We start from the raw sequence: 11,226 nt of genomic DNA on the forward strand, positions 1-11,226 counted from the left end.
GGGGACCAATAACAGCGAGGGCCGCCGCCTGTGGTGGGGCGCCCCCGGCCGCACGCTCTACGCCATTCTCCGACACCTCGAGGGCGGCAACGACCTGCCATTGACGTACCCTGCCGCCCCGGTCCGGAGCGGCGGCCAATGGATGCCGAGGAGGACGGTGTCCTCTTCTTCCTCCTCCTCCCGCTCCTCCTCACACTCCTCCGGGTCGCCGGCGCTGTTCAGCGTCAAGGCCGAGCCCGCGGAGACGCCGCGGGTGCGCCGGCATCGTCATTAACGAGGGCGGGCACGCCTCCTCCTCGACTCCTCCCCGCTTCGTCAAGCCGAAGACAGAGCCAGGACTCGCCGCCGCCGTGAAGACGGAGCCCGGGCTCGCCTCCGTGAAGACATAGCCAGGGCTCGCTGCCGTGAAGACGGAGCCGGGGCTCTCCGACGCGGTGGCCTTGAAGTGGGCGCGCGAAGACTGGGCGCGGACGGAGCTGGAGTGCCAGTGACGCGCCCTAGAGGAGATCGCCGCTAGGCGCCGTGGCCGCGACGAGGGAGGCGTCGTCGTTCTCGACGACGACAGCGACGACGACGCGCCGCCACTGGTCCGCCAGGGCGACCCCAGGCAGAGGTCCAGCAAGGGTGGCCGCGTGAAGGAGGAGAAGGACAACGAGGACAACGGCGATGGCGGCGACGGCGCTCAGCGCGTTCTTCGGCCTGTAGTTGCGGCCTTTGTTTTTTTAAGTATTTCAGTTTCCTATGTAAAAAACTATTTAAGTCGGCTAAGTAATGTCATGTTCGCCGAATTTTAGCCCAATCTTTGTCCCGTTTGCCGAATTTTAGCCGAATTTCTTTTTTAAAAATATTAAAGACGCCTTCTGAGGGGCGATCCTGGGGCCGGCAGCTGGGAACCCCAGGCCGATTTTAGCGCCGGTCGGCCCCAGGCGGCGATTTTACGAGCCGGCGGGGGGCCCAACGGCTGGAGATGCTCTAACGTCACACCACAAAAAGTCAGTTCATCAAACACAAGCCACTGGCTCACAGCACGAACACTGAGCAGGGCAGGCACCCTACCGTGAGGGCCTTCCCCTATGCTGCCTCGGAGGTTAGGCCCGCGCCTATGCTTCGCCTGTGCCAATTCCACCGCCGCATCATCTTCCTCCACTCCGTCCCGTCGGCGCCCGCGCCCGCGCCTGCGCCTCCTGCCTTACAGGGGCCATGCCAATCCCATCGGCTTCTCGGCGATGCGCGCCGCCGGTTCCCTGCCCGGCCCTGTCGCGCAGGACGACGACGCAGGTGCCTGTGCTTCACTTGATTAGTATCGGGCGGGGATTCTATCCGGGTGTCTTGTAGTGGTCGGAGATTCGCCTGTTTCGCGTGCTGAATTTTAGTCGCCTGACCTGTTTGTTCTGATAATATTCAGTTAGCTCAGCTCGTCGGATCTCCTTGATTAATCGTGGGAATGACTGGAATTTCAGATGCTTTGTGATCTTAGGGGAACAGAGTTGTTAATCTTCTGTAGTTTAGCCAGGAAACATACTGCTTTTGCCTTTTCATTTGTTTTAATCTTATTAAGGAAATGCTGGTTCAGACTTCAGAGTTAAATGTGCTTCACCCATCAAAACGAATCTGCTCATACTGTCCACTCCAGCCTCAGTTCTGAAGAAAATGGAAGATTTAGCCAAGGGCGCTTTAACTTTTGTATAATTAGCAGAACCGTAGTCCAGTTTGTCGATGATACGTCTACCTGCAGTGTCAGGATATCGTCTCCCTCCAAAGGAAATCCAGGAGATTGTGGATGTGCCACCGAATGCCAGCTACCATCTCTCTCCTCGCCGAGATAGGATCATGTTCCTGAAACGTAGAGCTATGCCTCCATTGTCCGAGCTCGCAAAACCTGATAAAATACTTGCTGGCATACGGATCGATTCCAGTTGTAACATGAGGAGTCGAATGTAAGTACCATAACTTTTATCGTTTCAGGATAATATGCGGTCGTAACCTTCCTATAGTTAACAGTTGGCTGATTTCTAGGTCCTTTTATACTGGGATTAGTATCCATTTGCTGATGGATGATGGAAGTTTGGGTCCAGAGAAAGTGGTCCATGGATATCCAGATGCTGCAAAAATTAATTTTGTAACATGGTATTTTTTTTTTCTGAACACTCTTCAGTGTGTCTCTTGTAGCATACAGCCGGATTATGGTGTGTCGTCCCTTTTTCTCAACTACTTCCTCTTGTATCTTTCTGAATTTCAGGTCACCAGATGGTCAGAATGTGGCCTTCACTGTGCGTTATGAAGATGAGGTGATTAGCTGATGCTTTAGATATGAAATGGGAGCACCCTTTGAGGGGATATTAGGTTGCTGATTCTGTTGTCTATTTGATGCATTTCATGCCTTGTGTAGGCGGGCAGTGACAGCAATTTAGCATTGTGGGTTGCTAATGCAGAATCTGGAGAAGCTCGGCCACTTTTCAGACAAACAGACATAAGACTGAATGCTATTTTTGAGCTGTGAGTGCCTTTTGGGTTTTTTCAGGTGAACCGTCTTTCTGTTCTTTGTTTCTCTCAGAAATTAACACTCATCTTATACAGATTTGTGTGGGTGGATCATTCTACCCTGTTGGTCTGCATTATTCCTTCATCACGTGGTGATTCTCCGAAGAAGCCATTGGTTCCTTTTGGTCCAAGGATTCGCTCCAATGAGCAGAACAATGTCATTCAGATGAGAGCCACAAAAGAAATGCTGAAAGATTTGCATGAGGAAGAATTGTTCGATTACTATGCAACCTCTCAGTTAGTACTGGTTTCGTTGGATGGGATAGTGAAACCAGTAGCTTCCCCTGCTATATATACTTTCCTTAATCCTTCACCAGATGAAAAGTACTTGATGCTCACCTGTGTTCACAAGCCATATTCTTCTATAGTCTCGTATAAAAGGTTTCCCAAGAAGGTTGAGTTGTGGACAGTTCATGGTAGATTTGTCCGCGAACTTTGTGATCTACCCCTTGCTGAAAATATTCCAATTGCAGCCAACAGCGTCCGTAGGGGAAAACGTTTAATCAGGTGGAGGCCTGACATGCCTTCAACCTTATATTGGTGAGTCACAGAGGCTTAGTCTTTTAATTCATGATGCACAAATGCAGTTTGTGTTAAAAAATGATACTATGTTCAGTTCTGATAAGCAAATACTAGGTAAACTCATTCCTGTGGTATTTTTAGTTCCAGTGAAGTTATGCCTCTTTGTCGCACTTGGTGGTTATGTCTTCGCTTATTTATGCAGTTGTCTTATTCTTATAGACAGTCCAAATTTGTCGCTTACATTATTTATGCACTTGATGAAATCCTTCTAAGATCAGGGATGAAATTAGTTACTTCTAGATTTGGTTTACTAGTCAGAAGTTACCTGCGATAGCCAACCTCAAATTAGTTAGGAATTAGTAAGAGAGTGAAACATTTGTGAACAACATTTTGCCTTCCGACCTCAATCATGGCCTAATTGTATGTGATGTGGTTTCTTTTTGTAGAAAGGCAATCACTATACTAATGATAATCCCTGATTCATTAGTTGTTTACACCACACATGTAGACACGCATGCTTAACTATAACAGAGGACCAGTGTTATGTTCTTAAATCACATCTGATATTTTCCAAGGGTGGAGGCACAAGATGGAGGAGATGCAAACGTTGAAGTCTCACCACGTGATATAGTTTACATGGAACCTGCTGAGCCTTTAAATGGCGAGAAACCTCATGTCCTGCTTAAACTTGACCTTCGGTATAGGTATTGAACTACTGCGGGGATAACACTTTCTTCTCATGATGTTACAATTGAAGCACTACTTTAGCTTCATGGAGAAGATAGATTTTAATTTTGGCATTGAAACTGTAGCTTGTAAAAAGAAAATAGCCTAATTGTTTTTGATCTTGCACTTAAAATACTCACACCTACTTTCTCCAGCTGCCCATGTCTATGCTGCTAGACTACAACTCATGTTTTTGTCAAATCTGCAGAAGGATCTCTTGGTGCTATGGATTGCATGCACTGGCATATGAATATTGGCACAAGACATGCAGAACAAGAACATGGATCATCTCTCCTGATTGCAATGATCTTAGCCCACGATTATTATTTGATAGATCTTCTGAAGATGCTTACTCGAGTCCAGGCTCTCCAATGATGTGCAGAACTCCTGCAGGCACCCTTGTCATTGCAAAAATTAAGACAAACTATGAAGGGACCTATATCCTAATGAAGGGACAGGGTGCCACACCAAAAGGAAGCGTCCCTTTTCTTGATCTCTTAAACATGTATGCTGATCTCCTTCAATCATTTCTGCTCCACCTCTTATTTCCACTGTTGTGATTGTTTGAATCTGTTAACATAACATGGGGCTCAACTTGCTTTTTTACAGAACTACGGGAGCGAAAGAGCGGATATGGGAAAGTAGTGTAGACAAGTACTATGAATCTGCTCTTGCACTGATGTCATACCATCCAAAATGTGAAATCCAGCTAAATGAACTAAAATTTCTCATATCGAAAGAGTCAAGAAGCGAAGCTGCCCAATATTATGTTAGTATCTGGCCTGATAAGAAGCAAGTCCAGATTACAAGTTATCCCCATCCATATCCTCAGCTGGCATCATTGCAGAGAGAAATAATCAGATACGAGCGAGATGATGGTGTTAAACTTACTGCTACATTATATCTGCCTCCAGGCTATAATCCATCGAAAGACGGGCCTCTTGCATGCTTGATTTGGTCTTATCCTGGAGACTTTAAAAGCAGAGAGGCTGCTGGGCAAGTCCGTCGTTCACCCAATAAATTTGCACGCATTAACAACAGTTTTCCTCTTCTTTGGTTAGCTAGAGGGTACTATCTTCTTCTTACTTCATTTTTTGATGCATAATTTTTGTAATTTAATGCCCCGTCATTTGGAAAATATTTTTTTATTTATCTTTATGCTACATCTTATCTTACAGGTTTGCTGTTTTGGCTGACCCGACAATCCCTATAATTGGTGAAGGAGATCAGGAGGCGAATGACAGGTGGTGTTCTACCTATTCAGCTAATTTTTTTATTCACTTTCCTGTCCTTTAACTTCTAGGGCTGCTACTTCATAAAAACAGTGTACTCACATACTGCTACATTAAACACATAGTCATCAAGTTGAAATAGACCTTATTGTTGTCATGAGATAACTAGATATGATGCTCACTTAGACGGGTGATTTATTGCTTTTCTAGGTACATAGAGCAGCTGATTGCTAGTGCGGAAGCAGCGGTAAATGAGATTGTAAGAAGAGGGGTAAGATTGTCTCTTACTTTGTTTTATGCAGATAGTTTCAGATTTGCATGCCCATCTTCATGCGTTTATGTTTCCCTGTATTTTCTTCTTACCCTTCTTTTGGATTAGTCATGCTTCGAGGTTAAGTACCTAAGCACTGGAAAAAGGGAACACATTCATAGAACCTAAAATCTGTATAATCCAGTCATGCACAGTGTAATTCAACGCATTACTCTCGAGACCTTTGATTATATAAATTTGTCCTGTTCTTCAGGTTGCTCACCCTGACAAAATTGCTGTGGGCGGTCATTCATATGGTGCATTTATGACTGCTAACCTCTTGGCACATGCACCTCATCTTTTCTGCTGCGGAATCGCTCGCTCTGGAGCCTACAACAGGACACCGACTCCATTTGGCTTTCAGGTTCAGCTCTGCCCATTCATTTAAGGAAGGAACATAACTCAAATGTTGTGTCACCTGTCCCAGGTGGACTCCCTCTAGACACCACTGCACAACATGCTTTCAGGTGGACTTGTCTCTGTTGATTTCTCCATATCTTTTGCTTGCAGAAAGAGGTGAGGACGCTCTGGGAAGCTACCGATACCTATATTAAGATGAGCCCTTTCATGATAGCTAACAAAATCAAGAAACCAATTCTACTGATACATGGAGAAGAAGACAGCAAAGTAACAACAGCAATGCAGGTAGCAACAGTAGCTTCAGGGGTATTATGGGTTCTGAATGTCTTGTTTGTCCTAAAGTTGTAGTTACTACTATCTAGGACTGAAATATTGCGATACTTCTGCAGTCAAGTCAATTTTATGATGCTTTGAAAGGGCATGGGGTGCCATGCCGTCTTGTAGTTCTCCCATTCGAGGGGCACCGATATGCTGCAAGGGAAAGCGTTATGCATGTAATTTGGGAGACTGATAGATGGCTACAGAAATATTGTGCAAGTAATTCTAGCAGCACCCTGATCAAATTCAGTGGTGAGCGGTGAGACAACACAATCACATGTTGATGGTGCACCAGCATGTGAAGCTTTAACATTAAACTTCACCAAGATATCTAGTCTGGTAAGCCTTTCTGTGCAATTGAGTTGTCCTTGTGTGATACTGCAACTAGTATGTAGCTGAATTATTAGATATCTTAATTTCGGTGCTTCCTTGATTCTTTAGTATGGTACTCCCTCCGTTCGGAATTACTTGTCGCAGAAATGGATGTATCTAGACGTATTTTAGTTCTAGATACATTCATTTCCAAGACAAGTAATTCCGAACGGAGGGAGTAATAGTTAAAATTCGTGTTCTTGTGACTGGTGGGACAGGAGTTTTTTTTTTCCTTTTGCGAGGGACAAGTTTTCTTTCCGAAGTTCATGTTTATAGATCACGACACACTTCTTTATTAATCTATCTGAGTTGCTGAGCTTGAGACTCAAATACACTTTAACGAGTGCTTCCCTACTAAATTTGATCTGAAATTCTTGTTTATTCTTAAGTCATGAATTTGATGGTATGTTCCTTTGCAGAGCAAGCTGATACTAATGGCCTTGGATTATATCGGTGTAGGAAACTTTAAAGATAACTCACAATGATATTGATGTGTTTCCATGTGCACACAGAAGAGTATCACTTCATTCACTGCTCTGTTTCCATATCATTCTTGACTCTTGTAACGCGAGACTCGGTAATCATATTCATACATGCCAATAAACACCGTTGCTATATATGTACTTGTTGTCTGCTTCTCAAGTTGATATCTTCTTTGGAGTTCCTTTCTTGAATGTCACGTCATCATATCAAAGTGTTATATTATGAAGCTTTGCTAGTACAGAAATTTAAGGCCTGAAGACACCAACACTACAATTCCAATTATGATGAAGCATAACGAGGGTAAAATTCGATCCCATCATGTTAACCAATGGTGCTTCAGTGAGGTCATTATGTTCGTTCCTAAACTCATTCTGCACATATGCTCTGTATCTGAGGCACGAATCGATGCGATTCTAACCTCTTTTTACTGGTAAAATTGCAAAACAGTGAACAGTTGTAAGGTTCTATACGATGGGTATCTCGAATTAAGCATAACCATATCAGAAATCGCAAGAAGGAATCAGAGAAATTGCTTCAGTAAACTGATGTCTGTAGAATAATATGTCCTCACCTTACCACCAGCGTATCTTGTTTGCTTTGGATAGATGCTTGGTGTTTCTGTTACATATTCCGTTCAGATTAAATTGCTCCTATTGGCCTTCACAAAGTCCTCTCTTCACACCACACAAGATGATAAGGGTACTAGCAAAGAAATCCTCTAAAAACATGGAAGGAAAAATAAATGTGTCACAAAATGGGATTTAACATCTGAACTTATTTTATTCTTTTGACTTCCTTCGACAGTGAAAGCTTAAAGTGAATGTGTCTCATCTCTAACTGATTGCACTCAATTGTTTTTTATTGTTAGGGCTGAAATAAACTTGGAAGCACTGAACATTTTCTTACCTGACAATCCTCTACCAAAAAAAAAGGAGACGTTATTATACGGGGTGAGTGAGACTATTGTTGGATATAACAAAACAAAGGGTGAGTGAGACTATTGTTGGATATAACAAAACAAAGCAACGGGAAGGTCAATTATACGGTCCCCATCATCTGTAAATAGTTATAAACAGATACAAAGACTGTTCTACCATGTGAGCTTCTGTTCATGATGCCTAGCAAATAAAACTTATTTTGTTGGCTTTGTGATTGTGATACACCCAGGTTTTAATCAAACAAGATCATCTTGGATAACATCATAGACTAAGTCAGGTCTAGCTTCATCATATGCACAAGGACATGATTTGGTCATCAACATTAGGACGAACAAGACAGCATACTTTGGTCTAACTACAACTAGCGTCAATCATCAGGCAAACATTTCCTTGTGGTAAATGACAATTTTTTAAATCAGATTAAAACTTTGGATGTAGTCTTATTAATGACGCTTCTTTTTTGGCATTCAAGAAATATGACATGATTTATTTATTATCGAAGAAAACCACGGGGCCAAGGGCTCTGTCCATTCATTAAAGAAAGTAAAATAATGTAAAGTATGTTGGACACATTAAAGGACCAATTTATAGAAGAGAATTTTGGATAATGAACTCTATCCACTTTGACAATACTACCATGCTGATTCAGAAGGCTAGCTAGGAGCCTAGGTAGGAGAATTGCTTCATCTGTGCTCAGATCAAAGAAGTGACATAGATGCTGACCAAAGCAACTGTGAGCACAAAGTAGTTCAGTATTACCTTGCTGGCAATACTATTATTCTGCACTGAATTTCGACTCCTCTTTAACCTGCAATTCAAGTTTCATTCACCACTTCATTTTAACATTGTAGAGGAAAATTCATCAGTATATATACTTGCATAGGTGTATCACTATGGGTCAATTATTTTTTTAAGAGATTGTGTGGATGAACACACCACATGCACGTCACACTCATGACATAAACGTACGTAGACGCGTGCGCGTGCTCTACACGCGCTATATTTGCAGGGGCAAGATTTTTTGATAGCATTTTAATGTAGGTCGTCGTTGTCAGGGAATCAAATCCAAGCACACATTTTTAGACCATGTACAACCACATCAATTTTTTTGCAGGAGAAAAGACAAATGGTGGTCTGAATTCTACGAGATGTCAGAAACATCTCCGTGTCATAGTCTTGCAAGACTTGTGCAGGCCACAAGCCTCTCTAGCTGTTCTGTCCATACAAGCAACACCCATACCATTCTGGTACGTTTCCTTACAACTTGGTGAGTGTAGAATTTTATCAGGTCACAGCAGAAGGCTGAACAGTAACTGTCATAGCCTCATCCAGCGTAGGGCTCTGTATGTTGCCCTTATCTTGTTCTCCGGAATACAATGCCTTCATCTGAGCTAGAGCTGTCCACGCACCCCATTCATCGCCGAAAGTCACACTGACCGGCTCTGATCAATACAGAATATTTGCCTCTGTTTCGTTCCTTTCGTCTAAAGGCTCCATTCGGGGTGTTTTCAGTCAGGGGGTGCGAGCGAACGGCTGTGACGATGTCTGGGAGAAGTATCGGAATGATTGGCCCATTTCGTGTGTGTGCGCAAAGTCAACAATCCTAAATGGTTCTCATGGGCACCTTTAGTACCTGTCTTTTTTGGGTGCCTTCCAATGATTCCCAAAGGCCAAGAAGGCAGGCCAGGCCTAGGAGCAACCACTTGCACATCCGATGGCTGTTACTGTCTTACAGTGGCAAGCAAAAGGAGAGGCGGCGAGAAGACGGGGAAACGCAGCAGCAAGCAAGCGACCGAGAAAGCAACCGTAGACCGGTAGGTGCTGGAATTCAGAAAGCTCCCGGGGCACGCAAATTTCACCCCGAGTTGTCGCGTTTTCGCCTTGATTTGTAGCCTCCTGTTTGATTCAGACCAATCACTGCCATAATAAAAGGTAGTAGATCATATCATTTGGTACCTCGCTTGACTATTGTGGTATGAGATTGTTTTTTGCCAAATCAGCGACTCACAGCCGGCCAGGGTAGTTGCCCGTTGCCTTCACTGGCACTGTATTATTATTAGCCTGAAACTGAGACATTTTGACATCTTCTGTCACTCAATCTATTTGTACTGTTAATTTCATTCACATGTATCCTTAGTAGTTTGGCATTTCCTGAAATTTGGATACCCAGACCAGGTTGATGTGGTAGGGTTATGAATTTCGTTCAGGTATGGCGTTTACAGTCACAGCAGGGTTATTTTCTCAGAACTGAGTGAGAAATAAGCTCATTTGTTGTAAACAGCTAAGAGATGGCCAGTATCCCAGTACATTAAACTTAATAGGATCTGAGTGATTCTAAAAGAATAAAAGAGAGGAGATCAGATTGATTTCAGAACTTCAGATATGTGAGCATATACGCGCTGAGAGCAAAATCACTCGGGTGCGATCTTGTCAGAGGAAAAGGAACAATTCTTTTTCGCATTTATTTACTATATATGTGCTGCGTACTGAAAATTCCAATTCATCCCTTGAGTAAAAAGAAACATTTCCACTTACAGGAACCGGGATTTTCCCGCGTCGACGTACCCACGTAGTGCCAGTTTGACATTCTATAATCGACGTTGATACCAGATCAAAGATTTGTTTTAAAAACAAACGGTGCCGAATTAGATCGATGTGGCTAGCAAGCACCTTTGGCAAAGTCCAAGCTCTCACTATAGACGTAGATCACGCTGCACTGCAGCCCTTTCAGGTGGCAATCACATAATTAAAGCCTTGTGACGCATATATTCAGCCGGCCAGCTTTACAGCAGCAGCAAGCCTAGAGAAAAAAAAGGTATGTTTTGCTGCATATTTGCACTGTAACTTTAACAGTCTTGTGTTCCATATTTTGGCGATCACTCTTTTTGGAGTAGTAGTAGTAGTGTAGGGCTGCTGTGCGGTCTGGGGTTTGGTCCACTTTAATACTACTGGTCCTGTCGGCACCAAGAGATTCCCAATGTCACCATGATCCTAATTATGGCGACATTGTCATCGTGTGTGTGTTGTAACCTTTTTAGTAGTAGGAACTTATTGCGGCATGAACTTGCCCTGCTTCCCACTAATGCACATTACTGTAATTGATGCATTTGGAATGTATCCTAAGAATCCATCCATCGGCTAAATTGTTCTTTTGGGATGATTGATTTCATATTGAAGTAATAAGAAAAAAATTTAGCATCAGCTTGCTTTTCACTTGGGTGTGTAGGAGATCCTTTTTGTTGCGTAGTAGATTTCCCTTTTTGCATAGGAGACAATTTTGGAAATCCACAATGGTTAAGAACTTAGGATTATAAGATAACGCAACATCGTTGAAAAGCTCCACTTTTAGTGCGCATAAAAAGAAGCAGCCTAAACATATAGGGGCTATCAAAGCAACATAAATAAGACAAGTTCCGCAATCCAT

At 43.3% G+C, this 11,226-nt stretch overlaps 1 protein-coding gene across 9 annotated transcripts; it reads left to right on the forward strand.

Annotated features, from left to right (window-relative positions):
* Nucleotides 1-996: 996 nt before the first annotated feature.
* On the forward strand, nucleotides 997-9,922 carry LOC109748873 (probable glutamyl endopeptidase, chloroplastic). Of its 9 annotated transcripts, none has more exons than XM_073507929.1 (19): nucleotides 999-1,278; nucleotides 1,736-1,937; nucleotides 2,017-2,127; nucleotides 2,240-2,288; nucleotides 2,390-2,496; nucleotides 2,578-3,081; nucleotides 3,639-3,767; nucleotides 3,998-4,294; nucleotides 4,399-4,857; nucleotides 4,968-5,033; nucleotides 5,232-5,292; nucleotides 5,546-5,695; nucleotides 5,842-5,976; nucleotides 6,081-6,348; nucleotides 6,801-6,958; nucleotides 7,733-7,851; nucleotides 8,032-8,197; nucleotides 8,917-9,049; nucleotides 9,135-9,922. In XM_073507929.1, the coding sequence occupies exons 1-14, from the start codon at nucleotides 1,074-1,076 to the stop codon at nucleotides 6,270-6,272; spliced, it is 2,667 nt and encodes an 888-aa protein (XP_073364030.1). In that variant the 5' UTR covers nucleotides 999-1,073; the 3' UTR covers nucleotides 6,273-6,348; nucleotides 6,801-6,958; nucleotides 7,733-7,851; nucleotides 8,032-8,197; nucleotides 8,917-9,049; nucleotides 9,135-9,922. The 9 variants fall into 9 exon arrangements, with proteins under 9 accessions (XP_040257495.1, XP_073364030.1, XP_073364031.1 ...); XM_073507930.1 differs by having other exon boundaries at nucleotides 9,140-9,922; XM_073507932.1 differs by having other exon boundaries at nucleotides 9,315-9,922.
* The last annotated feature ends 1,304 nt before the right edge of the window (nucleotides 9,923-11,226 follow it).

The sequence above is a fragment of the Aegilops tauschii genome, chromosome 2 (assembly GCF_002575655.3).
Source record: "Aegilops tauschii subsp. strangulata cultivar AL8/78 chromosome 2, Aet v6.0, whole genome shotgun sequence".
In the NCBI taxonomy this organism is placed as follows: Eukaryota; Viridiplantae; Streptophyta; class Magnoliopsida; order Poales; family Poaceae; genus Aegilops; species Aegilops tauschii.

Excerpts from the sequence above, each read along its gene's own strand:
- LOC109748873 (XM_073507929.1), top strand. The coding sequence starts at position 1,074 with ATGCTGCCTCGGAGGTTAGGCCCGCGCCTATGCTTCGCCTGTGCCAAT. Across the intron at positions 1,938-2,016 it reads TGTAACATGAGGAGTCGAAT|GTCCTTTTATACTGGGATTA; the intron begins GTAAGTACCATA and ends GCTGATTTCTAG. Across the intron at positions 4,295-4,398 it reads TTTCTTGATCTCTTAAACAT|AACTACGGGAGCGAAAGAGC; the intron begins GTATGCTGATCT and ends GCTTTTTTACAG.